We start from the raw sequence: 27,103 nt of genomic DNA on the forward strand, positions 1-27,103 counted from the left end.
CTGAAGGAGCGTGCCAGCTGGCCTTGCTGGCCAAGCCCGACGCCCCCCTGGACGGGGTTGTGCCGGCCTGAGTTGCCGAGATGGCCCCTCGAAGCCCGCTGGAGCACCTGCTGTCGGGACTGCTGCCCAGGGAGGGGGCTCAAGATGAGGCTTGAGCGTGCAGGGGACACGGAGGGGCAGCTGGGGAGGCGCCCCTCAGCTGCCCTGAGCCGGTGCGGGGTCCCTCTGTGGCAAGGCGCCCCGGAGTTGGACCTTTCCCTCTGACCAGCCCCACTCGAGCCCTGCAGGAGCCTGGGCTGCGCTGGCCCGCCTCCCTCTGCCGGAGGCGCTGCCCGGGCACCAGGGGTCTCTCCACCCTTTCTGGGCCTTCATGTTCTCATGCTGCACCGGGGCCCAGCCCACCTGGGCAAGGAGCACGGGGGCTTAGGGACACACAACCACTCAGAGGCCCCACACCCCCGGGGTCCCTCTCCTACCCAAATGTGATTCGGTCCACGCTCCTGTCCACCTCGGTGGTCTGGGGCTCAGCCTCCTCGGGGTGGAGGATGGACACTCGCACCCTGCTGACGGTGGCGTGGTGAATCCTGTGCAGAGCCCACCGGACCGAGATGGCGTCAGCTGTCAGGTTGGTGACCTGCACGTCCTCCACAGGACGGGGCCCTAGGGGCAACGGGCTCCTCAGCAGGTGCTCACCTGGCTCTGGGAGGGGTCCTCTGAGCTGCCCAGCAGGACCTGGGTGATGGGGTGCAGGCTCCACCTGAAGGGGTGGGCGCCACACTGGGCCAGCCAGGGCCTAGTTTAGGTGTGGCAGTGGCATGCGGGGAATTGTGCAGGGTCCTTCCTAGCCAGGCTGGCCAGGGCACCCTCTCTTCTTTGTGCCGGCTGTGTTGGCCCTAGCAGTCGACCTCAGTACCTGCTGGGCTCCGAGGGGTGCAAGGGGTGGAGCCCTCCAAGACCACAGGGAAGGGTGGCCGCTGAGCTCCCACCTTTAGAAGCTCTAACGCTACTGCTGAGGGCTGGGAGGGCCCCACAGCCCAGTGGGTGCTGCTCAGATGGTGGGTCCTCCCACACATCTGGGTCTCCTGGTGGAGGTCCCGCTCTGATGGGCGGGGAGAGGCTCCATGTCCTCCAGAGCCCTTGAAGGGCAGGTCCACCTCGGGAGCCTGGCAGGTGCTTCTTTCTGAAGCTGCTCTCGGGATGAGTTTGCCCCACTGCTTGGGCCTCGATGGCTCCAAGGACCACCTGCTCCATGCCACCCTGTGTACGTCCCAGGGCTCCCGTGGCCAGGTGCACTGTGTCCTCGAGTGCTGGAATCTCTGGCCTTTAGCACAAAAGGTGCTGTGGGCTCCTTCCCTGCCCCTGCCATGGGCTTGCTGTCTTGATAGCCTCATCCTCAAGAGTGTCCAGGCAGGGTCTCCTCGGGCTGACCAGTGGCCCCTCCCCAGGCCTCACCGCCTGCCTCGCCCCAGGAGCCTCACTCCGCCCCTGCACAGGGGGCCGCCCCACCCCCGCTGCACCCTTCCCTGTCCCCCAGGCCTGGCCAGGCCCCCGCAGGGCTGAGTGGACTCACGGGTGCGGGTGAGCAGCGCCGCGGGCCTGCTGATGTCGTTCTTGTTGTTGGCGTTGCGTTTGACTGAGAAGACAGAGATGTTGTAGGCCCGGCCGGCCGCCAGGGCCCGCAGCTGGTGTGAGGAGCGGCTCCTGTCCACAAAGTCTGTGCGGCGGTAGGAGCCATCGGAGGAGGCGTAGGTGACCGCGTAGCCGTCCAGCACCTGCCTGGCAGCGGTGCCCTCGGGCGGGCTCCAGGAGATGGAGACCCCGCTCTCCTCCACTCTCTCCACCCTGAGGGCCGTTGGCGGGAGGAGCTCTTCAGGGTGGGGGACACAAGAGACGGAGGGTCAGCTGCGGCCAGGGCAGCCTGCCCAGTCAGGCCTGCCTCCCGGCGCCTGAGCATCAAGGTGGCCCCCGGAGGAGCCCTCTCCTGGCCCTGCCACCCTGTGGGTGCCTTCCCTTGGGCAGGGGTCTGCCGCCTGGTTCTGGAGGCTCCCTCTTCTGGGCAGGTGGCCACGTTTATGCCCACTCTCAGGGAAGGAGCCTGGGGAGGCAGCACTGCGCGCTGAGTCCTGGGACCCTGGTCTGCCCATCGGGCCCTGCCCTGCTCCCCTGCTTCTCCGCCCGGGCGTCTCCCCTCACCTTTGGCGCAGTCCTTGCCCGTGAAGCCCACTTTGCAGGTGCAGCTGTGGGACCCATTGCTGGCCAGGCAGTAGCCGCGGCCCCCGCAGGGGCTAGAGAAGCAGGGGTCACTCACTGGGGAGGAGGGCAGCAGTGAGTCTGGGGTGCCGACGGCCCCTGGGCCCTGGGCACGGGTGTGGCTCAGGCGGCACCCTGACCTCACCTGCCCCTGCGATGCACCTCCAGCCTCCCTGTGCAGCCAGGACCGGCCTGACCCGGACTGACCAGCACACGAGGCTCCTGGCCTGGGCTGGGAGGGGAGACCCAAGGCTGGGGGAGGGGCCGGGATGTGATAGAGGAAGGTTCTGCTCTGGGAGGAGGGTGCTGGGCAGCGTCCACCCCAGGGAACCGGCCTGGAGACCTGCTGGAGGCCCCGCCTCCTGCGGGCCGATGAGGGCATATCTCAGAGGAGGGGGCAAGTGCTGGCCCTGGGCTGAGGGAGCGTGGACACAAGGCCATAGCGGATGCGTGCAGAGGGTGAGAACTGGGAGGCGTCATGTTGGGGACCGAGGTGGCCAGGAGAGGCCACAGATCTGGGGCGTAGGCCTGGTCCTACCTGTCTCACAGTGGTAGCCATAGAAGCCCTCTGGGCAGACGCACAGGTAGGCCCCCGCGCTGTTCTCACACCGCCCTCCGTGCCGGCAGGGGCTGGAGTCGCAGGCGTCCACCTCTGGAGAACACCCAGAGAGTGGGCCCAGGCTGCAAGGGGGGCTCTGGGGGAGGGAGGAGAGGACAGCGGGAAGAAGGGCCGGGGAGGCGGGGGTGCAGGCCGGGAGGGCTCTTGGGAAGCCCGCAGTCCTCCCCCACCTCCTTCCCTCCCAAGGCAGCCACAAGGCCCTGCCTGTCCCTCTTGGTGTCCTGTCCAGCACGCCACCGGCCCGCCCACCCCGACCTTCCAGCGGCCAGGCTCTGTCTCGGGGAGCGGGACCTGCCGGGATCCCTACCTGCCTCACACTGCGGGCCAGTGAAGCCCGTGGGGCACTGGCAGACATACGCCCCTGGGAGGTCTGTGCAGGAGCCCCCGTTCCTGCAGGGCTGTGCCAGGCACTCCGCGGTCTCTGCACAGACAAGGGTGTCTCCGCCTCAGGCTCGGCCTTCTGTGTGCTTGGGAAGGAGCCGCCCAGGGGCTGGCCTCTTACCCAGTTCGCAGCGGGCTCCCTCGTACCCGGGGCTGCAGAGGCACAGATACCCAGCGACACGGTCCTGGCAGGAGCCCCCGTGCAGGCACGGCTGAGACTGGCACTCGTCCACCTCTGAGGGAGGAAAGACCACAGGAATGAAGCCATGCGGCCATTACTGGGCCACAGAAAGATGGACACAAGTTAGTTTTGAGCTGGACAAATTCCCTGACATGTTTGGTGCTGGACACAACCCTAGAGGTCAGAGCCGCGCCTGAGGTGAGGTGCTCGTGACCACCTACAGGCTCACACTGTGGGTTCAATTCCAACAGCTCTCAGGTGGACAGGGACAAGGGACTTGAGTCCTGGCCAAAACGGCCTCTGCCCAGTTTTGCCATCTCGACATGCACCCGTCACGTGTGGAGCCAGTATATTTGGGGGCAGCCTGTAGTTTTAGATTTCTTTTAAACTGGGAGCTGTGCTCCGGAGCTTAGATGTTCAGTGTGAGAGAAGTCAATGTTTGTACTTAGAAAGTCAGAAAAGCCGGGTGTGGTGGCACACACTTGTAATCCCAGCATTTGGGAGGCTGAGACCGGAGGATCGCGGTTCACGGACAGCCTCAGCTACTACTTAGTGAGACCCTGTTTAAAAAAAAAAAAAGAATAAAAAATAGGACAGGGGGTATAGCTCAGAGGTAGAATGTCCCTGGGTTCCACTACTGGCACCAAAAAAAAAAAAAAAAAAAAAAAAAAGGAAGTCCATGGTGAAGATCTAATGGCTAGAATGTGGCATGCTCGTCTGCCAGGCTCCTCCTCAGCCTGGCCATACCTGCTTTTGTGTTTACTGATAAAGCACTGAACTAGAAACATCCTACCTCTGAGCTACACCCTCAGACACTTATTTATTTGTATTGAAACAGGGTCTTGCTAAATTGCTGAGAGTCTAAGTTGCTGAGGCTGGTCTTGAACCTGAAATCCTCCTGTCTCAGCCTCCCAGGTATTGGGATTACAGCCATGACCCACCACACTTGCCTCTGTCTTTGCCTTATAAAAATTACCTTTTAAAGCCAGGCATGGTGGCACACTCTTGTAATCCCAATATTTGGGAGGCTGAGACTGGAGGATCCCGGTTCGCGGGTGGCCTCAGCTACTTAGTGAGACCCTCCGTAACTTAGTGAGACCCTGTTTCAAAATAAAGAATAAAAAATAGAGCAGGGGGTGTAGCTCGGAGGTGAATGCCCCCTGAGTTCCATCCCCAGACCCACAAAAAAAGAAAAAAGAAAAAGAAAAATCACCTTTCAAAACTTTATGTACCACCTAAACAATATATGGCTTTTTTTGGTGTGGGGGTCTGGGGATGGAACCCAGGGGCATTCTACCTCCGAGCTACACCCCCTGCCCTATTTTTTATTCCTTACTTTGAAACAGGGTCTCACTGAGTTGCAAAGGGCCTCACTAAGTAGCTGAGGCCGTCTGCAAACCGTGATCCTCCTGTCTCAGCCTCCCAAATGCTAGAATTAGAAGCGTGCACCACCACGCCCGGAATATATGGCTTTTTGACCGTGAACTTTAATACGAGGCCCGTGCTGTGTAGATGGCAAATCGCCAAATCATTTTCCAAGTGCTGTACCGAATCTCAACCCCACCGGTAGTGTACAAGGAAGCCGTTGGTCTACCTGCAGTCTCACCCGCCCAGGCGTCCTGGATCTCTGAAATGTTGCCGACTGGATGCATCTCATTGTGCCTTGCTTTCTGCTCCCTAGTTATTGAGGAGGTAGCAGGTTTCTTTTTTGGGGGGGAGTACTGGGGCTTGAACCCAGGGGCATATCCCCAGCCCGATTTTGTATCTTACTTGGAAACAAGATCTCACTGGGTTGCTGACAGCCTTGCTGCATTGCCGAGGCTGGCTTTGGACATGTGATCTAGAATCACGTTTCTTTTTGTGTGTTTGACCCCCTAGTATCTTTTCTTCTAAGAATGCCCATCTGTGTGTCTGCCTGTTCTGCACTGGGCTGATGTGATGGTTAGTCTGGATGGTCAGCCTGACTGATCGTCAAACACCTAGGACTCGGGGTGCTGATGTGGTGATTGGGTCGTGTAAGGGCAGGTGAGGGGTTCTGCCCTGAATGTGGGCAGCGCCGTTCTGACCGCGCGAGACTGGGGTGGAACGCGCTAGCCGCGCGAGGGTGTGCATGGTTCACAGAGAGCCAGAGGAACCAGCAGCTGGTCGGGCTGAAGAAAGCACATCTGCTGGTGTCTAAGATTTCACCCTTCAGCCCTGCAGACCCAGTCTTCCGCTATCGTTTCTCTGGAGCGCGTCCTGGCCCCTGCATCTTGGACTGGGCCTGAGCTCGAGGTCGTTCTGATTGTGAGACCCCGGCTCCTGGGCCGCTGACCAGTTGCTGGTTCCTCTGGCCCCCACGTGCAGTCAGACATCTGGGGCTACACTGCTTGGACTGGAAGCTGATTGGATAAATCCGCTTTGCCTTACACCTGTCCTGTTAGTGCTGTTGTTTAGTGGACCCTGACCAACACAGCCGATTCTTCTTGTCTTATTCATTAGCGTTCTTCATGTAACCTTGAAGCTAGTCAAATGTAAACTATACAGCATACATGCATGCACACATGCTCCCAGGTTTCAGCTTAGATTTCACTTTATCTTCAAGGTCTAGGGACTTTGGTTCCTAGTTTTATACACTCGAGTTAGCTCATATATTTTTTACAGTACTTTTTGTGGCTTTCCTTGCCCTAAAGTAAAAAAGATATTTACCTATATTTTCAAACATAATTATATATAGTTTGGGGACTTTTTTGAACTGGGGATTGAGCTTGGGAAGCACTGCTACTGAGCTACAGCCTCGGCCATTTTTATTTTGAGACAGGTTCTCACTAAGCTGCTCAGACTGCTGGTCTCCAATTTCCTCCTGCTTTAGCCTCCTGTTACAGATCTCTCTCCCTCTTCTCTCTCTCTCCTCTCCCCTCTCCCTCCTCCCCTCCCCTCCCCTTCTCCCTCTCTCTTTCTCTCTCCCTCTCTCTCTCTGGTACTGGGGATTGAACCCAGGGGCACTCTACCTCCGAGCCACACCCTCATCCCTCTTTATTTCGTGTTTTAAAATTGTCTTGCTAGGTTGCTGAGCGCCTCCTTACATTGCTGAGGCTGTCCTTGAACCTGGGACCCTCCGGTCTTAGCCTTCCAAGAGCTGCTGTAGCCTCCTGCTTACAGGATTTAGCTGGGGTTACAGGCGTGCACCAGCACACTTGGCTTACTATGTAGTTAAAAATCAAGTCTTTAATTCACTTGGAATTAATCAGTGTGTATGGTGGGTAGGGAACAAATGGGACATTTTTCCAAGTACGTGATCATCTTATTGTAGCTGTCATGATTTATTTTCTCATATTCTTTTTTTTTTCGGGTCTGGGGATAGAAATCAGGGGCACTTGACCCTCGAGCTACACGCCGTGCCCCAGTTTTTATTCTTTATTTTGAGACAGGGGCTCACTGAATTGCAAAGGCCTAAGTAGCTGAGGCTGTCCATAAACCACGATCCTTCAGTCTCAGCCTCCCAAATGCTGGGATTACAAGCGTGAACCACCATGCCTGGCTTATATTATTTCCTTTTTTATTTTCATATTTTGAAACAGGGGCTCACTAAGTTGCAGAGGGCCTAAGTTGCTGAAGCTGGCCACGAACCTGCGATCTTCCTGTCTCAGCCTTCCAAATCCTGGGATTAATGCGACCAGCTTCTCACATGCTTTCTTATGAAGTTATGGTTTCAGCGCTTGCATTTGTGTGTATAATTCTTTTCACACGTTAAAACGTCCATCTTTTTGATGCTACCGCGCGCGCCGTCCTTCGCTCCTCGAGCTCTCATGGCCGTCTGTCCTACCCACTACCCAGGTGCTGGCGCTGCGCGCCGTCTGCGGACTCTCTTGGGGTGTTCTGCTCACACAGCGCCTTCTCTCGCTCTTTCTTCCCCACAGCAGTGGACCCCGTTCCCTCCTCTCACCTCGGCACCGACGGGTGGCACAGAGTCTCAAAGCCGGGGGTCCTGCCCCTGCCCCGGGTGGCGGGAGGGGAGTGCGGGAATGATCCGGGCCAGCAGTCGTCTCAGGGAAGCTGGGGCGCTGGACTGAAACAAGGGAGCAGTGGTTCCAAGACCTGGGCCTCGTCGCAGGTGAGGAGGCTGCTGCCTGCGGCGCTGGGAGCCCAGCCCGGCGGCCTCGTCCGTAAGCCAGGCTCGCCCTTCTCAGGGGGCTCTCCTCCGCAGCGCAGGCTTTCTTCTTCTTTCCTTTTCTCTGCTTTCCCTTTGCCTTTCCGTCCTGCAGCCTAGTTTCGGCGGTGCCCTGCCCTGCGGCGTTCTGGCTCACGTTTGTGTGACACTGGCGCGTGACTTCCATTCACCCTTTGGAGGTCCTGTGTCTTCACGATTCTCCTCCAAGACTAGAGTGTGTTTGTAATAAATCTGGCAATGTTTTTAACCTGGAGAGTTTAGTCTACTCATTTGTCTGTATTTTCTCTCATAATTCTTTTTAATTTTAATATCTGCCACATTTTTTTTTTGCAGTACTAGGGCTTGAACTCAGGAGCATTCAACCTCCAAGCTTCGCCTCCAGCCCTACTTTTTATTCTTTATTTTGAAACAAAGTCTCACTGAGTTGCGTGGGCCTCACTAAGTAGCGGAGGCTGGCCCCCGAACCTGCGATCCTCCTGTCTCAGCCTCCCAAGTACTGGGATGACATGTGTGCACCACCACGCCCAGCTATTTGCCACTTGTCCTTTTTATGGCTTTTCTTCTCCTTTTAGATAGTGATGAACCTTCCCATGGTAGTTAATAACTCTTCTTCCTCTTATCTGGTTAATCTTACTAATTTTCTCTCCTAAAAGGAACCTTTTGGCTAAGCCTCCGAGGCGGTTTGCATGAGAGTATTTTTATTATGCGTCTGCTTCCTGCTATCACATCTGAACAATCTGACGAGAGACTTTTTAGGTATTAAGTTTGTTTATTTCACTATTTATCCTGTTTGGGATTGGCTGAGCTTCTTGGGCTTGTGGGCTGATGTATTTCTTCAGTTTTAAAAAATGCTCAATGATTATCTCTTGGGATATTTCTTTTGCTCATTCTGTCCTGTTTCTGGGACTCCGGTTATGGGCTCATTGCCTGTTCTATATTGTCCCGCAGATAACTGATTTCTGTCCTGTTTTTTTTTTTTCCTCCTTGCGGTACTGGAGATAAAACCCAGGGGCATTTGACCTCTGAGCTATACTCCCAGCTCTATTTTTTATTCTTCAGTTTGAAACAAGTCTCGCTGAGTTGCAGAGGGCCTCACTAAGTAGCTGAGGCTGTCCTCGAACCGCGATCCTCCGGTCTCAGCCTCCCTAATGATGGGATGACAAGCGCACCCACCACGCCCGGCTTGTCCTCTTTTTCTTTAATGTTATAATTCCTTGCTTCGGAGACACGCTGTGTACAGGAACCAGGGAGTGCCACGTGGCACCTGCGGCCTCGGCTTTCCTTCCCCTTCGTCACGTCTGGCCGCTGTTGGGAGGCGAGACGCCAGCCTGGCTCCTTTCGCTTGGTGGTGCTTTGTCTTCCCTCGGGATGCCCAGGTGTCCCCGTCAGTCCAGGGCACTCCTCCAGGTGACTAGTGAGCGTGGTGCGCCCTGGTTCCCGGTCAGTGGGAGCTGCTGCGCCCTCCCGGCGCCCACGCTCCTCTTTCCAACTTTCCCCTCTCCTTCCAGCTGTCGTTCAACTTACTGACTTACTCTCCATTGATACCCACTTCTAAGTGATGTTTGTTATTTCAGTTCTTATCATTTAAATTTTTTTTTACTGTATTGGGGATGGAACTCAGGGGCATTCTACCTCCGAGCTACACCCCCAGCCCTATTTTTTATTCTTTATTTTTGAAACAGGGTCTCACTGAGTTACAGAGGGCCTCACTAAGTAGCTGGGGATTTCCTTGAATCGTGATCCTCCTGTCTCAGCCTCCCAAACGCTGGGATTACAAGCGTGCACCACCACGTCTGGAAATTTAAAATTCTTTTATTCCTTCTTGTTAAAAGTGATCTCTTGATCCTGTGCTGTATAGGCAACACCGTGTTTGATTTTGTTTCGTTGTCACTTTATAAAATACATGTTGTACAAAGTATGTGTCCGATGCGAAGCGTGCGCGGTGTAAGAGGTACTCATTATCCTGTGCGCTGGTCTGTCTGCCCCTCGCCTCAGGTGTATGCCGTCTGGCTCACTCTCACTCTTGGAGGTAGCCGTGCTTCTCGGGGCTCCCTGTCTTCCTCGGCTCTGTGGACACTGGACTCTCGTCCGGCAACATGCTAGGGAGAAGCGCACTGGGAAGCATCTTCTGACAGCCGTGCGGGAGCCCTGGCCTTGGAAGGACAGCCACAGAGGCAGGCTCTGCGGGGCCGGCGCAGGGGAGGGGTTGGGCTTTGGAGCCATTTGGGAGGCAGCAAAACACTTAAACACTCCATTCCTCTTAGGTGCCATTACTCCCATCCCCGAGCTCAGTTTTATGAAAATCATACTTAAAAAAAAAAGAAAATAATACAATATCACATGGCTTTTCTGATGGATGGAGTTGCCTCAGGGCCCTGGATCTCCAGGGCTTTGGTCAAGGGGACCTACCCCAGCATCGCCCCAGCTCTGGATACAGACCTGGGTAGAAGCCCAGGGCCACGCTCTGGGCAGCCGTGCTCCTCGGATGCTGTGCGTGGGGTCTAGTTCACATGCAGAGTGTGAGTCCACAGGTGTGTGGGGGCCGGGAGCAGGAGGCAGGCCCTGAACCTGGCCCTGCCTCTTTAGGGCCTGGCCACGCTGCTTCCTCTGCGGAGTGGGCTGTGGGTGTTTGACCCCCTGCCTTGGGTTTCCCTGGGGCAGGGAAGCCCTGAGTGGGAGTGGTCAGACCCCAGCTGACAGTGGCCCTCGTTGCTGTTGTCCCAGAAACCACAGCCCCACTTCACAGAGAGGAGCTGAGACCCTGTGCTCTTCCACGGGGCTGGGGAGGAGGGTGTGGCCCCGCCCAGGGCCCACAGCATCACCTAGGCACTGGGGAGGCGGGCTCCAGACCCCGTGCGGCTGGCAGATGCGGACGTGGCTAGGGGCTCTCAGGCTGTAGCCGTGGTCGCACGCATACAGGGCCACGGCGCCCACGCGGGTCCCGTTGAGACGCACGGTGGCATGCTCCACTTCATCTGGGTGGCCGCAGTCCGCTTCTGCAACGGCACAGCTGCCTGTCAGGAGCTGTGGGGCCACCCGGCCCCTCACCGCTCTGCTTGCCCTGGTCGCAGGGTCCGAGAGGCTGCTTCCGCCCTTCTGGGTGGGGGAGGCACTGGCTTCTGGGGATTGGCCCTCCTAGGGGCTTCCTTCCTTCCTGCCCTGCTCCTGGGAGACTAGGGGAAACCTCCATGCCCTCAGCCCCGTCCCTGCTGACGCACCTGCTTGGCACCGGTGGCCTGTGAACCCTGCTTGGCAGTGGCAGGAGAAATCCGAGCCTAGCTCCTCACAGGTGCCCCCATTCACACACGGGCTCCAGAAGCAGGGGGACGGCACTGCCGGAATGGGGAAGGCCCGTCACGATGGCTCCCTCGGCGGTACCCTGCGTCCCCCCCCACCCGGCCTGGGCCAGCCCTGCTCACACGTACAGAGGAAAGTGCCCCAGCCTCCCCGGATCTTACCTATCTCACAGTGTCGTCCGGAGAAACCTGGGGGGCAGTCACACTTGTATTTGCCGATGTAGTGGAAGCAGGTGCCACCGTTGTGACAGGGTCCGGAGGCGCAGGAGTCTGGCTTCCCTGAGAAAAGAGGGCACCTGGCAGGGTCAGGTGCCACGGCCCATCCCCGCCCACTTCCCCGACATCCTGGGCTGGCCTTCAGGATGGTGCTTCTGGAAGATGTACGGTGGGGAGGCTGGGGCTCAGGGCTTCAGGTTGGAGCACCCCCACTCTGCTCAGGCCGATTTCAGCTGGTGGGACCCCAGCCCAGGCTCGCCAGCCCTCCCTTGCCCCGCCCCAGGGCCACACCGATTTCGCAGTGCCTCCCGGTGAAGCGGTAGGGGCAGCTGCAGTGGTACTCGCCGCCCGCCTCCTTGCACGTGCCCCCGTTCCGGCAGGGTCCCGAGCTGCACAGGTGTGGCCGGGCTGGAGGACACAGAGACATGGGTGCTCGTGAGCCAGCCGCCAGGCCTGCTTCTCGGCTGAGCCCCAAGGCGCAATGCATGGGGCAGGCTCACACTGGTAGACCCCTGCCTGCCCCAGGTGGGCCCTGTCCGCATCTTCCCCTCCCTGACCCAGCACTTCCTGGGCAAGAAGGGCCCCAGCACAGGGCGCTTCCTCCTTCCTGCCACAGTCGTGTGGCTCGTGACCGGGGCGGCCGGCTGCGCTGGCAAGATGCTGGCATGGGCAGCAGTGGGTTAGGGTCTTAGTGTTTCCTGTGAGCGTACTGGCAGGGGCATGTCTTTTCAGAGTCCTGGTCACTTTTAGGCTTCTGAGGAGCTCAGGCACCTGCCTCTGTTTGGGGCATACCCTTACTAAGTTACAAATGGATGGCAATCACTAACCCAGACCCAGCTGTCCTCGGGACTCACATCTGGGAGCAGACTCCCGAGTCCTCCCTTCCTCCCCCTCTGAGCTCAGAGGCAGCCACGCCGTCACCTATGTGCTCTCAGGAGCAGGGGCCTGGGGGTGGGCTGGGGGACCATGCAGTGCCTGAGGTGGGCACAGGGTGGTCGGGGCAAGGGTGCTGGCGCTGGGGCCTGGCCTGGAGAGGCCTGGGGCTTGGGGGGGGGTGCTCTCAGAGCGGTGCCGCCCTCAGGACGTGTGTAGCTGGAGAGACCAGAGCCTTTTCTGGGCAGTGCCCAGATGTGGGCATGGTGGTCCTAGGAGTGCTTGGAGGATGAGGGCACAGCAGGCCCGGGAGGGGACAAGCAGGGACGCTTCTCTTTGGAACCCCGTCTCCTGCTGCAGGGTAGGAAAACCATGGGGTCCTGGCTTACGTCCATGGGCAGCTCCTTGGTGAATCTGATACGGTCTTGGTTCTCCAGACATCCCAGAGCTGTGGCCTTGCCCAGGGCCTGCCTGAGGCAGAAGAGCAGGCAGGGCTCCGGCCAAGGGGTGCTGAGACCCAGGTCCACTGAGCATGCCTTCACATTGCAAGGGAAACAGTCCCGGGTGTGTGTGTGTGGCACCCGCAGAGCTCTTGGGGAGGAATGCTGACATTCACAGCAGATAATGCTGTGAAATGCCTGTACTCTCCAGGTCGTATTAAATTTAACAAAACCCTAATGAAATCAGGGTTTTTTTTCCCGGGTGTGGTGGTGCACATTTGTAATCCCAGCGCTTGGGAGGCTGAGACAGGAGGATCGCACAGATTGAAGCCAGCCTCAGCTACTGAGTGAGGCTCTCAGCAGCTTAGTGAGACCCTGTTTCCATATAAAGTATAAAATAGGTCTGGGGGTGTAGCCTGGAGGTAGAAAAGCCCCTGGGTTGCACTGCCAGTACCACCCAAAAAAAAAAAAAGAAAAGAAAAGAAAAGACAAAGAAAAAAATCAGTTTTTAAAGTTGTGTTTTTTTTAAAATGCAATACAATGATTCTAGGATCTATTTAGAAAATATATTGAGCAGAAACAAAATGCAGCCAGTTCTGGCGGATGAAGATCAGACCAGGCGACAAAAGCAAAGCCGACAGGACAGAGGCTGCCCTGTGCAAGCTGTGCGCGCAAGGGAGGCCAGAGTGAAGGAGGGATGGGAAAGAAAGCAAAACCGCTGCGGGCGGCCGCTCTCCAGGGTGCTGACGCCGGGCGGCTCCGCCTCCAGCTCCAGCTCCGCGCTCCAGCGGGGTGCTCCCCCCGTAGCCCCCCCCACCCCAGGACCCTGCAGGTTCTCCCCTTCCTCTAGTCCCTCCCAGAGCATCCCTGCAGGCCCCTGGATGGCCTCCTGGTTCATTAGCTCAGACCACACTCCCTGCGGGGCACTTCCGCATCTCTGCAGGAATCCACTCTCCCTCCCGAGAATCCCTGCTGCCCCGCCCTGTGCTCCCACTAGCCCCAGCCCAGCATCCCCCAAGGGCCATGCGGCCCGCCCTGCCCCCGCGCCTGCAGGCCCTTCCCTTCCCTGGCACCTTTCTCGCAGTGTCTGCCCTGGAAGCCGCGGGGGCACTCGCATGTGTAGTAGTCCTCATGAGCATCACAGGAGCCGCCGTTGAAGCAGGGGTCCGAGTCACAGGGCGAAGGCAGGGCTGCGGGGGCAGAGGGCGGTCCTGGGACAGGCGCTTGCCAGGGTCACCCTGACATTCTGCCTGGAACCAAGGCCACTTAAGACGCACTCTGCAGGCCGTCTGGATCCCCACCTCTGCTGAACGCCCCTCCTCGGAATTTCTCTCATTCTTGATTTTAGCAGAATTCATCCTCCCTCTGCCGAGGCAGCTTTGGGCTGGGACACACTGCTGGCGTTATATGTAATGACACGGCACGTTTGTGATTAACCACCCTCATGCCAACAAGGGATGGCAGTGCACATCCCGTTACACAGATGCATGTATGCATCACATACCGGGGACCCAGGAAGACAGCAGCTCTGTGGCTGAGGCTGCCGGCTAGCGGGGGAGAGCCCTGGTCTGCCGCCCCTGCCTCCTGCGCCTCCCCCCCCCCCGCCCACCGGGAGCACTTACAGTGGCTGACGTTGTGGTCGGTGTGGCAGACACACAGGTAGCTCCCGCCATACTCCATGCAGTAGCCACCGTCAGGGCACTGGGTGTTCATATTGCAGGGTGTGGCTGTGACCTCTGCAGGGGAAGAGACTGCTCTGAAGCCCTCCCATCTTCCTTGACCAGAGCGGGGCTGCCTAAGACCCAGTGACCCACCAGGGGCGCCTGTGCCCGGCCCCCAGGGTCCAAGTGGAAGTTCCAGAGCTAAGGTTGAAGGTCCGGACCATTCGTGCCTGGGTTATGTGGATACCCAGGGACGAGGCAGGAAAGGTGCCCCTCCCCCAGCCCCGCCTGGACATTTACGTACCAAATTCGCAGAGGAGACCAAAGAAGCCCGGGGGGCACTGGCAGAGGGTGGCATTGGCGCCCAAGCACCGACCTCCGTTGCGGCACTCACAGCTGTGCGGGATTCCTGCCACAGAAAGGGGGAGGGCTCCCGCTGTAGGTCACAGGGAGGCGGGTCCTCCCTCCACCCTGCTGGGTCCTTGCTACCCTCCAGCAAAACTGCCACCCCCCCCTCCCAGACCTGCATTTCCTCTCCCGGAGTTCCTGGATGCACCACCCATGGGTGGACCCGCTCCCGACTCTGCTGCCCAGAGGCAGAGCGCAGCTCCATCCCGGGCCTAGGCCACCTCCCCGGAGCCCTCACGCACTCTCCCTGCACTCCGGGCCCATGAAGCCTTCTGGGCACTCGCACACGTAGCCCGGGTCCGCGTCCACACAGGTGCCCCCGTTCTGGCAAGGGGCTGAGAGGCAGGCATCGGACACTGAGGAGCTTCCTGCAAGAAAGACGGTGGTCACCAGTGGCCACCCAGAGGAGTGGGCAGAAGGCAGACTTTAGTGGGAGAAGCGGCCTTGCCACCCAGATCCCGTGCTTTCCGTAGTACTCCCTGGTTTCCTCCCCGGGCCAGGACCGAGCAGGACTTAAGCCACAGGCATGGTTTTCAGAAACTGATTTATAGCAGCTCTGCCCCCTGCCCCAGCTCAGCACCTGTGCCAACCCGAAGCCAGGGGCCTCCAGACACCTGACCAGACATTCCCAGCGATGAGGTGACATTTCCCAGGTGTCTTCCTGTGGTCAGAAACAATCCTTTTCAATTTGCGGACCCTTTTTGGGCCCATCATGGGGACGCTCCAGGACACTTGAAGAGAACATGTGCACTCTTTAAATGTCTGCGAGGCCCGGTCAAGTCCTGGCAGTCTTCCTGATAAAAAAAATCTGTGGTCTATGAATTTCTGAAGCCTCCGGCCCATCGGCGGGCCCGTTTCTCCTCGCGGTCTGCCATCTGCTGGTCAGGCACTTTGATTCGTGGCAGTCGGTGTTGACAGGTACGAGGATATTTTGAGTAGGTCCTGATGGATTGATTCCTTTACCATTATGGAAGGCCCCTCGTCATGTCTGGTGCCCCTTCTTACTCTAATGAAGCCTCTAGCCTCCTCTTGCTTACATTTGCCAATCTATTACTCCCCCACAAAGTCCAATATTTCCTGTCCTTTCAAAATGTATCTTTGTAAAATGGTATACAGTAAAATTCCTGTTTGGTGTATGGCACCTGTATGTGTGGACCCCAGCATAGTCAGGGCACAGAACGCCCATCACTCTATGTGCAGACGTCCATGTTCTAACTCTGGGTCGAAGCCCCTGCCCCGGTCCACCCCTCACCACAGTGCTGCCCTTTCAAGAATGGCAAATAGGTGCGGCCGGATGGTTGGGGTTGGATCTGAAATGTCCCCAAAGCCCCCATGTGGACGCTTGTGCACAGCTGACGCTGCTTCCGGGAGGCGGTGGGAGCTGCAGGGTGTCAGGAGTGCTCCTGAAGGGGAGCCTGGGGCCCAGCCCCATCTTCTCCTTACTCTCTGGCGGCCCCAGTGGCAGAACCCTCTACCTCCGCCACCCCCACGGCTGCAGGGCCAGGTGACCATGGACACCCGGCAGGTGTTCGTCACAGTGACAGGAAGCTAACCCACACGCAGTATGCCATCGCTTGAGCCTGGCTCCTCCCACTCAGCATAGTGCTCTGAGATCCACCTGTGTTGTGTGTATCAATACTTAGTCCTTTTTTAATTTTTAAAAATTTATTATTATTTTTGGTGGTACTGGGGTTCCTGGAAGCCCTTCTACCTCCGGGCTACACTCCCAGACCTATTTTATATTTTTATTTGGAAACAGGGTCTCTTAAACCAGCTGAGGCTGGCTTTGAACCTGCGCGATCCTCCTGTCTCAGCCTCCCAAGTGCAGGGATTACAAGCGTGCGCCACCACGCCCGGCATTAATGGGCCATATTTTTATGGATCTAATTCTAGATTCTCTCTTCTGTACCATGGATTTGGTGGGCATCCCTTTGCCAATAAAATGTGGTCTCCACCATTGTAGCTTAAAGTAAATCTTACTATTTGGTAGTGAGGTTCCTCCATATTTCTCTTTTCCAAAATTGTTTTGGCTATTCAAATTTTATTTCCATTTCATATTAATGTTAGAACCACCTTTTCTATAGCCTAGAAAAATCCCACCAATATTTTGGTTGGAATCACACTAAACATATTAATCATTTGGGGAAAAAAGACATGAAAACTATGTTGAGTTTTTCTCACCCATGAACGTGGTATGTCTACCCATTTTCTTAGATCTTCTTGGGTTTCTTTCACCAGCATTTTGTAGCTTTCAGCATACAAATTCTGTGCATGTTTTGCTAGATTTATATCTAAATACCTCATATTCAGGGAAGCTATTATAAAAATAGTATTATTTAAAAAAGTTTGGAGCAGATTACACATACCTAACTTGGGGAAGCTCGAGAGTTCATACATAACTTTCTGGAGTTGCTGTCCAAAACCCATCCTCTCTACAGTCTTCACAGCTCTCTGGGGCCACCCTTTTTGTTTCTCTGGCTGGAAAGCTGGGGCTTTCACTGTCCTACCCTACTCCTTGTGACTGTACTCATGGCGGGGCCAGGTGGAGGGGAAGACAGAGAAAGAGGAAAATGGTAGGAGTTTGCCCTTTCAGAACAGTGGCACCTCCAAGAGGCCAGGGCGGTCCCCTCCCCCATGGTGTGAGGTCCTGTGGCCCCCACCTTGCCACTGTTGGGTTGGTCCTGCTCCTAAAGTCTGGCTAGAGGGCGTGTCCTAGGCGCTCTAATGTGTGTGCTGCGGCTCACTTTGGGTTTGGGGTGTCTTTACATCCAGGCTGAGGGGATGCCAGATTAAAAAAATGGCAAACTCTCCACTGGCTTGGCGGGCTTCAAGGCTTGGGCTCTGTCCCCAGTTCACATGCTACTGTTTACTTCCAGAGTCCTCAGATAGCGACTCAGCTACTCCCCGCATCCTGCCCCGGGCTCAGGGCTGCATTCGGTGGGAGAGACGGGATGCAGCCTGTCTCTATCTTACGCAGGCCAGACGCCCACCGACACTCTGAAATGACTTGCACCCTGCACGTAGAGTGGGTTTCTTTAGTGAGTGTAGCAGGGTCCTGCTGTCCAGTGCTCGCCAGCCGCCTCTGAGCTGGAGCGCTGGCCACCTCGCAGGCTAACGCGGCAACCACAGGCCCGAGTGAGCGGGCCGGCGCGCACCGGGTCCCTCCGTTCCACTTCTTCACCCCTCGTCCCTTTGTCTCGTCTCTGGATTAGCAGCAGTTTGAAAGGACTGTTTTCCCCACAGTTGGGCTGGCTGTGACTGATGATGGCCGCCGTCTCTAGGTTCACAGTGTCTGTGCTTTCCTCACACGCCGCTTAACATCATCCTGCCTCTGCATTGTGCTCCCGTCCCCCGTCCTTTAGCAGACATTGGTGAACTCTGGCCACAGAGCAAATCTCGCTTGCCACCGTTCTTAAAGTTCTGTTGGCACAAGCCAGGGTGGCAGCTCACCCTGTGCTCCCACTGCTTGGAGGGCGAGGCAGGAGGGCCACAGGTCTGAGGCCAGCTTCAGCACCTGAGTCGATGCCGTCAAGGAAACGGAGGCCATGTTACTTGTCTCTCTACAGAAAAAGTTTGCACACTCTGGTATGCATTGTACTTCTACATGTGTGACCAACCCCGTAGTATGTATGACTTCTTTACTTATTCTAAAACTATCTTAAAAAGACCTTAAAGGGAAAGTGTGTGTGTGTGTATGCATGTATATGTGTGTATGTGTGTGTGTATGCATGTATGTGTGAGTGTGTGTATGTGTGTGTATGAATGTATGTGTGAGTGTGTGTGTGCATATGCATGTATGTGTGAGTGTGTGTATGCATGTATGTGTGAGTGTGTATGTGTGTATGTGTGTATGTGCATGTATGTGTGAGTGTATGTGTATGTGTATGTGTGTATATGCATGTATGTGTGTATGTGTGCATATGCATGTGTGTATGAGTGTGTATGTGTGTATGTGCATGTATGTGTGAGTGTGTGTATGTGCATGTATGTGTGTGTATGTGTGAGTGTATGTGCATGTATGTGTGAGTGTGTGTGCATGTGTGAGTGTGTATGTCCGTGTGTGTGCATATGCATGTATGTGTGAGTATGTATGTGTGTGTGCATGTGTGTGTGCATATGCATGTATGTGTGAGTGTGTATGTGTGTGTATGCATGTATGTGTGAGTGTGTATGTCCGTGTGTGTGTATATGCATGTATGTGTGAGTGTGTATGTGTGTGTGTATGTGTGTATGTGCATGTATGTGTGAGTGTGTGTATGTGCATGTATGTGTGTGTGTGTGAGTGTGTATGTGCATGTATGTGTGAGTGTGTGTGCATGTGTGAGTGTGTATGTCCGTGTGTGTGCATATGCATGTATGTGTGAGTATGTATGTGTGTGTGCATGTGTGTGTGCATATGCATGTATGTGTGAGTGTGTATGTCCGTGTGTGTGTATATGCATGTATGTGTGAGTGTGTATGTGTGTGTGTATGTGTGTGTGTATGCATGTATGTGTGTGTGTGTATGCATGTATGTGTGAGTGTGTGTGCTACTGGAAACTGAACCCAGGGGCATTCGACCACCAAGCTACACCCCCTTTTTTTAAATCAGTTTTAGTTTGGAAATGGGGTGTTGTTTCTCAGTTGTGGCTGAGCGTCTCACTATGTTGCTGAGGCTGTCCTCGGACCTGCAATCCTCCTGTCTCAGCCTCCAAGTACTGGGATTACAGGTATGTGCCACTGCCCACCATTATGAAAAAGTTTTGTCCTGATATCCTGTTTCTTTTTTTCTTTTTCTTTCTTTTTTTCTTTTTTGGTGGTACTGGGGTTCCTGGAAGCCCTTCTACTTCCGGGCTACACGCCCAGACCTATTTTTACATTTTTATTTGGGAACAGGGTCTCCTAAGCCAGCGCACGCGGCTGGCTTTGAACCTGCGCGATCCTCCTGTCTCTGCCTCCCAAGCGCGGGGATGACAAGCGTGCGCCACCACGCCCGGCTGATATCCTGTTTGTAACACTTCATTCCTCTGTGTAGATCCATGTTTTTATCTGGGACATTTTCTTCTGTCTAAAGATTTCCTTTAATGTTTTTACAACACCGGCATGTTGATGAACGCTCTTGGCTTTTGCTAACGGGCAAAGCCTTTATGTCATTGTAATTTCTGAAGGGTAGTTGCTGGGTGTGTTCTGCTAGGTTGAGGCTTTTCCTCCAAGCTGCCCGGCTGTCGCTGCGGCGCCTTGGCCTGCGTGCCTGGCTCCTGGAGCCTCTGCCGAGGCTCTCCTGCGTCTCCTCCGCTGCCTGCGAGACGCGTGTCCGCGTGGTGTCCGGTGGAGTGAGCGTGTGTGGCTTTGCGCAGCTTTCTTGATGCTGTTCTTGGGAACGAGCTTTACTTTGCAGCAAGCCTGGGGAATGGTTATTTCTTCGCTGCAGCTCCCTCTCCCGCCTCCTTCCTCCTCCTTGACGCCGAGCGCTTTCTCTTCCCGTCCCCTTCCCTCAGTTACGTCTCATCTGTGTTACTGCTCTCCAGGGCAATCTGAAGATTCACATGTACCTTTTATCACTACACTTTCTTTGTAAATATTTTCTGCTTCTCATTAAGCTCCTCCTTTCCCCTGGAGAGCCTGGAGCACCTGCAGCACATTCACGAGGAGATTAAACGGATGTGGCCCATTCTGCAGTCTCTGTCACTTTCTTCTCCGGTCGGTTTTCCCTGGATGTGGCCTGACGTCGCTGGTGGAGTGTTAGGATCCTGGGTTTTGGTGCCCCTGCTTCCCCCGTGCTGTGCTGTCCAGAGACCGCAGGCGGGCTTCTCAGAGAGCTCAGGGCAGTTCAGCCGCGGGCGGCGGGCACCTGTTTAGAAGCCAGTGTTCGTGCCTGTGGGGTGGACAGGAGCGTGCCTTGGTGGCCTGAGGGCCCTTCTGTCGTTTCTGTTGTTTCCAGCAGGTCTGGACCTCAAGGACCCCAGCCAGCCCCTCTCCAGCCCCCCATGCTCGGCTTCTGTGTTTTATTATTCCCTTTCACTTGCGTTATTACTCTGTATAAAATGTGGTCTCCTGGCAAAAACCTTTGGAAACCACTTACCCATTTTCTGACAGGAGTTTAGTGAAATATACTGATCCTTATATAATGGCTTGGGCAAAGTGGGCTGTGACAACACGAGCAGACTTTAAAGCAGCTAAACAACTCACCCCCCACCCCCGTCCGCACACCATAGCCCACCCTCCCTGGGGACTGTGTGGCCGTCCCCCTGCCTGGTGGCCCTCCACACAGAGATGGATGGAAGGTAAGGTCCATCCGCGCCTTATTTAGGGGTAAAATGTAACTTCCTCTCTCTTTTTTTTTTTTTTTTGGTGGTACTGGGGTTCCTGGAAGCCCTTCTACCTCCGGGCTACACTCCCAGACCTATTTTTACATTTTTATTTGGGAACAGGGTCTCCTAAGCCAGCGCGCGCGGCTGGCTTCGAACCTGCGCGATCCTCCTGTCTCTGCCTCCCAAGCGCGGGGATTACAAGCGTGCCCACCACGCCCGGCCCCTCTCTTTTGGTTGGTTTTTGAAGTACTAGGGGTTGAACCTAGGGGTACTCTACGACTGAGCTACACCCCATCCATCCAGCCTTTGTGTTTTTATTTTGAGGCGGGGTCTCCTACGTTGCCCAGGCTGGACTTGAACTCGCCACCCTCCTGCCGAGCCTGGCTGCCTCCAGCCTCCCGGGCCAGCTCAGTGGGCCAGGCCCTGGGGAGGGGCAGTGGCCTTACACTGTACTTTACAGTTCCAGCTGGCCTTTCTCTTGGTCTACAAAGTCCTAAGCCGCATTTAAAATGTATGAAATAACACAGAGAAGAGATTTCCTGACACGTGGGAAAGCCACTTTTCTTTCTGGGTCTGGAAGACGTTAAAAGCTAAGTATCTCCTGAGAAGAAGAGGAGCCTTGGGACTCCTGTCCCTGCTTTTTACAGATGGAGACAAGGCCCAGAGAGGGGAGATACTCTTTGGCCTCACGCAGCTGGGCTGTGCGTCCCATTCTGGAGTGGGGAGAGGCAGAGCGCTCCCCACGGGAGAGGAGAGGCAGTGACATCGAGGGCTGGGCCGCACACGGAGGCAGGGAGGGCAGAGACGTGGTGCCCGCTGGCTACCTGTCTCACAGCGAGGTCCCTCGAAGGGCTCCGCACACAGGCAGGTGTAGTTCCCCACCAGGTCCACACACGACCCTCCGTTGAGGCATGGGTCCGAGCTGCACTCGTCCAGATCTGGGGACAGAGGCAGAGCTGGGCCGGAGCCAGGCGCACCCTGGGAGTCTCCCCTCCTGCTGCTCACCTCCCAGCTGAGGTGGGCTGCTCACCTGTCTCGCAGGTGGTCCCTGTGTACCCGCCCTGGCACACACACACCGCAGAGCCACCGTCCTCCTGGCACTGGCCGCCGTTTCGACACTCTTTGCTGTCACAGGGGGACTGGGCTGCAAGTAGGAGGGTAGAGGGGACCCTGGACCCTGCTGAGCTCCTGGCGGGCAGAAGCCCTGTGGCCCTCCCCCGAGGGGCCTGGCCAGGGCAGCCGCGTGTGACCTGGGTCTAGGTGAGGCCCAGTGCTGGGGGATGCATGCACGGCACAGGACACCAGGCCTGCCTCGTGGGCGGACCCTCCCGGGCTGGCATGCCAGCAGACCATGAGAGAGCTGCACTCGAGGAGCGGGATTCCGAAGTGGGGGCTGCTGAAATGGCCACGAGCCAGGCCCTCACGTCCCTTGGGGAGCCTCACCAGACTGCACCTCAGAGGGCCTCCGGGGATGCGGGGTGCCCGTGTGCGGCTCCCAGCCTGTCTGACGCGAGGAGGGGCAGCTTCTTCCCAGGAAGCTCCATCCCACCAAGGCCACCCTCAAGGTCATGCCCTGCCCCACCCCACTGTGCTGGAGCACTTGCTGAGATGGGCGAGACCCCTGCGGTGGCTCCAATGCCATGGAGAGCCCAGTAGTGCTGATGTGTCTCGCAGCTGGTGGGCCCGGGTGGTTCCTCTTACCTGACTCGCAGGTGGGCCCTCCGAAGCCAGCAGGGCACTGGCAACTGAAGCTGTTGACTCCATGGGTGCAGGTCCCACCGTTCTGACATGGGTGGGAAGCACACTCGTTCACATCTGAAACACAGGGCCGTCACAGGCTGGGACACCAGCAGAGGAAACGGGTTGGGAGGACCCACCACGGCTTCTGCTGGGGGGCCGACGGGTGACGGGTGAGGATCTACCCTCTGCTGGGGGGCTGATGGGTGATCCCTGAGTGTGGCTCAGAGAGGGTGTCCAGGGCAGTGGCAGCAGCGCCTACCATGCCCCCTGCCACAGCCAGAGCTTTTGGCCCCCAGAGCCCCCCCACGGTGGGGACAGACTCTTGACCTAGGCCCTGAGGCACCGGCTAGCCCGCTGCACTCCCCAAGCCCACCCAGGCCAGCACTCACCCAGCTGGCACTTCCGCCCGGTGAAGCCGGCGAGGCAGGAGCAGGTGTAGGAGGGGTTGCCCGTGACACAGTCGTCGATGCACTTGCCGCCATTGAGACACGGGCGCAGGGCCAGGCACACGGAGGCTGCAGGCAGGGGAAGGAGCCTCTAGGACTGGGCAGGAGCCCCAGTGGCCCCGTCCTCTTCCTGCCCCTGCCCCTGCCCAGAGGGTCCCTGGGGAGCACCGCTGTGGCTGCACCCCACACCCCACGGCGCACTCTAGGTCTGCGCAGGGAGCCCGTGACCAGCAGCTGACCCTGTGTCCTGAGCTCCAACCCTGCCTCCTCGGAGGCAGAGACCCCAGAGCCATGCCACACATCCCTCTGACCCCCCAGCCCTACTGTGGACAGCTCTGGAGGCTCAGGCCTGTCCCGGCTCCCCTCCTGGTTTCCTTCATAGAAGGGAAAGGCCGGCTCCATTTTCAAAACCAGTTTTCCCATGTCATGGAGGTCACTCACGGAGGCCTCAGTGGCCCCCACACCCAGTAGGGTGCCAGGGCAGGCAGGCATGGCTCAGCCAGTAAACATGCCCGGTGGGCGAGTGTTTCACCAAACACCAGCACCTCTCAGCGACTTCTCCCTGTGCTTACCACATGTGCCCACCCAGCCTGCCAGCCGCATGGCCACCAGCAAGTGGTGGCTGCCTACTTTGTCAGGAACCAGACTCCAGACAGTCCGTGCTGCACTGCCCCCCTTCTGACATGGCTCCTGAGCCCCAGGGACTTGCTGTGTGTCGTGCCCACCCCACCGCACCCTGCGCGAGCGCCTCTGTGCACGCTGTTTCTAGGGCTCCGCCCTCTGCTGGACAGTGAGAAGCAGAGGAGAGCCCTCGGGGTTGGCCAGAGCCTGTCCTGAGGCCCCATTCTCAGGCCCGCCTGCCCACCCAGCCCCACCTGCGTGCTGCTCCTCAATGCCACCCAAGGCCCCTCTGCCCCACAGGCTCTGGTGTGTCCAGCCTCAGCCACCACCCTCCCTTCCCCAGGTGGCCAGCAGGCGCCCAGCCCAGGGGCTTGGTCCTCGGCCGGCCTGCCTCTCCGGGACTGAGGGTGGTGGCTCCTGGGCTCCCTCCCCTTGAGCCCCCTACTCCCTCAGCTGGGGTTCAAGCTGGGGCCCAGCATGGACACGGAAGCCCCAGCTTGCGTGGGGATTGCGTGGTTGGGGCAGGAGGGGACCCGGAAGTGCCTCATTGGCACGATGTCACACCAACCCGCAAGCACACGCCCTAGCCGTTGGTCCTGAGGACCTGGAGGCCCCCAGGGCGCTACTCCCACCCCTCCCCGGCTGAGGGGAGACAGGCTCCTGCTCCTCCCTGAGGACCCAGGCTCCTGCGGCGAGCCTGTGGTCACAGCAGCTCGAAGGCCCCTCCAGGGAAGACAGGCATGGGGGACCCACTGTGATCTGCTCGAGCTCTCGTGCCTTTAGCCGGATGGACTGGTCCAGGTGCCCGCTGGGCTGCGCTGCACCGGTGCTCCTGTCCCCGGCGGGCACTGGCCCCTCCTCCCTGCCATCCCCCAACACAGCCCGTGCCTCACCCCGCCCTGGGTCTCGCTCTTGTCCTCTTACTTGTATGGCCGCAGCCCCCCACGCGCACCTGGGCATCATCGATTCTGAACGCCCAGCGCCCGGGCACGCCCACGTTGGTGGTGGTCTCCACCTCGGCCATGTCCGTGGTGCGCGAGCCGGGGATGTTGAAGTAACGCTGCCCGTCTCCTGCGTTGAAGCCCGCCTGGGGGTGGGGGTAGTGAGGGGGGCAGGTCTCCTTAGGGTTCCTGAGACTCCTCCCCAGGTGGACAGGGCCAAAGATGGTGGGGGAGACGGCCTCGTAAGCCGGGGACTCCATAGGTGCTGGTCTTGACAGCCAACAGTCCCTCCAGCCTAGGAGAGCGCTGCCCTGGCCCCCTCCCACACTCCTGCAGGGCTCACCTCTGGGTTTCTGGGCAAGAGCGACCCCAAGAGGAAGTAGGGGCAAGGAGGTGGGTGGCGCAGCATGCTGGGTGGGGTCTTCCTGCCGCCGTGCAGCTGCAGGTGCCTCTGGCTCTGAGGATAGTGGGGGACACTGGACATCTCCCATGGTGGCCACATCTGCAGAGCACTGGGGGTTCTGCCTGCTCTGAGCCCAGCCTATCTCCTCAGCTCAGGACAGTCCTGGGGGTGAACAGAGCCCCTGAACACCGAGCGCCAGCCCGTGTTGGCCTACCTGGGCTGCGATGCCCCCCAGGCCCTCGGCGTTGCCCCCGCTGCTGGCGTGGGTGCCGGTGGTCCAGGAGATGGACTCGTAGTTGAAGATGGTGAAGGAGAACCTGCCATTGGTGATGAGCACCGTCTGGAACGTGTTGACCTGCCGAGGAGGGGGCTGGATGGGGGCCTGCAACCCCCGACCCGCTCTGAGGTCCTGCCCTGGCTCCATGGCTGTCCCTCCTGGACAGCAAGGTGGACCTTGGAGGCCTCATCTGCCCGAGTGCCTGGGCACAGAGTCCCCTCTTGCTCCCCCTGGAGTGAGCCAGTGGCGGAGCAGACGGAGCAGACGCAGTCCCTGCCCTTGGGGCTCAGCTCCTGCAGGCCTGGGGCACACAGATTAGTGCTCACAGGGCCAGAGCCACAGGAGCTCCTGTGCAAAGAGAACAGAGCATGAAAGGAAAATGAGGAAGGTGGAGAGGGAGGGAGGAAAAAGCAGCTTTTACTGCTATGAGCTCTGATCCAGAACACACTGGACTGGGAATTGTGTGTATAAGAGGTGCCATTTCAGATGGGGGAAGGACAGGATGGCTCAGAGATGAGCTTGGGACAAATAGAAAACTCTCTGAAGAATGCAAAATTAGGACCCTCCTTTATACTGCATATGGAAAGAAATCCCTAGCCAAGTATGAGTGTAAAATAAAATCTTAAAAAATAAGCTGGGTGGTGCACGCTTGTAATCCCTGTGCTTGGGAGGTGGAGACAGGAGGATCGCGCAGGTTCGCACAGCCGTGCTGGCTTAAGAGACCCTGTTTCCAAATAAAAAAGTATAAAAATAGGTCTGGGAGTGTAGCCTGGAGGTAGAAGGGTTTCCAGGAACCCCAGTACCACCACCAAAAAAAAAAAAATCTTAAAAAATAAAACCATAAAAATTCTAGAAGAAAAAAATACGCCAATGTGTATAGCATATCCAGGAAGGGTTTTTTTTTTTTTTTTGTACTGAGGATGAAACCCAGGGCATTTCACCTCTGAACTACACTCTCAGCCCATTTTTTTTTTTTTATTCTTTATTTTGAAACAGGGTCTAAGTTGCAGAGGGACTCACTAAGTAGCTGAGGCTGGTCTCGAACCTGTGATCCTCCTGTCTCAGCCTCCCGAATGCTGGGAGGTAAAAGACTTTAAGGTGTGATATTAATTAACAATAAAAGCCAAAAGAGAGGCTTATGCATTCGAGTACAGGAAGCCTCAGGAACAGGTGCTGTACTATCCAGCTGAACGGCAGTGAACTTAGCATGTGGCAGATAAAGCTACTGACACCCTGGATTCCAGAAGAGTCTCTACAGACCGGTAAGAAAAGACCAAAAGTTTTCCAGAAATATGGGCAAACGTATGAACAGAGACATCACAGTAGGCTCCAAGTAGCCAATAATACTAGAACAAATCCCACATCCCCAGAAACCAGAAAAGCCCGTACTGTCGCAGGGAAGGAAAACGATGGTTCTAGCGCTTAGCTGGGGTGCGGGGTCCCCGCAAATGTGCCTATGTAGGTGCACCTGCTGAGGGCCGATGTGGTTCAGAGGCGTGTCAGCTGCTTCTGCTGAGGCACCCAGGCCACACGGGCCACCTGTCTCCTCAGAAAGGAGGGGAGCTGCCCAGCTACTTTCTTAAATAAAAGCGGATGCAGGAAACCAAGCTCTCCGCTTCAGGGAATCAAGCTCGAGTGCTACCACTCAGAAGACAGAAACCAAGAGTGGAGGGCCAGGCCTGTGGGGAGTGGAGGGTGAGGGCCAGAGGTGAGCGGGGAGGGGCAGCGGACGCGAGGCGGACCCTGCCTTGGGGAGCCGGCTCCTGTAGGTGCCGCTGGACATCTGCGTGGCGTCTGGGTTACCGGCTGTGCCCCTCACTCGTCCTCTTTGCTTTGGTGAGGGCTGCTTCCCATCCCTTGACAGCAGCCCTCGGAAGGCGCCTTTAAAGAGTGCTCATGGAGATGTGTGA

At 57.2% G+C, this 27,103-nt stretch overlaps 1 protein-coding gene across 1 annotated transcript in view; it reads right to left on the bottom strand.

Moving 5' to 3' along the window:
• The window catches only part of SNED1 (sushi, nidogen and EGF like domains 1), a gene marked incomplete at both ends in the record, with an annotated part of 63,725 nt that overhangs the window by 18,446 nt on the left and 18,176 nt on the right, over nt 1–27,103 (bottom strand). The window contains 20 exons of the mRNA XM_080720057.1: nt 477–660; nt 1,571–1,867; nt 2,194–2,307; nt 2,789–2,902; nt 3,177–3,290; nt 3,372–3,485; nt 10,404–10,577; nt 10,800–10,913; nt 11,040–11,156; nt 11,385–11,501; nt 13,480–13,596; nt 14,029–14,142; nt 14,372–14,476; nt 14,718–14,843; nt 21,590–21,703; nt 21,796–21,909; nt 22,467–22,580; nt 22,895–23,020; nt 24,497–24,659; nt 25,131–25,271. Coding sequence (XP_080576183.1) covers nt 477–660; nt 1,571–1,867; nt 2,194–2,307; nt 2,789–2,902; nt 3,177–3,290; nt 3,372–3,485; nt 10,404–10,577; nt 10,800–10,913; nt 11,040–11,156; nt 11,385–11,501; nt 13,480–13,596; nt 14,029–14,142; nt 14,372–14,476; nt 14,718–14,843; nt 21,590–21,703; nt 21,796–21,909; nt 22,467–22,580; nt 22,895–23,020; nt 24,497–24,659; nt 25,131–25,271 — 2,693 coding nt within the window. The remainder of the gene's footprint in view (nt 1–476; nt 661–1,570; nt 1,868–2,193; nt 2,308–2,788; nt 2,903–3,176; nt 3,291–3,371; nt 3,486–10,403; nt 10,578–10,799; nt 10,914–11,039; nt 11,157–11,384; nt 11,502–13,479; nt 13,597–14,028; nt 14,143–14,371; nt 14,477–14,717; nt 14,844–21,589; nt 21,704–21,795; nt 21,910–22,466; nt 22,581–22,894; nt 23,021–24,496; nt 24,660–25,130; nt 25,272–27,103) is intronic.

The sequence above is a fragment of the Muscardinus avellanarius genome (genome assembly GCF_963383645.1).
Source record: "Muscardinus avellanarius genome assembly, chromosome: 2".
Classification (NCBI taxonomy): domain Eukaryota; kingdom Metazoa; phylum Chordata; class Mammalia; order Rodentia; family Gliridae; genus Muscardinus; species Muscardinus avellanarius.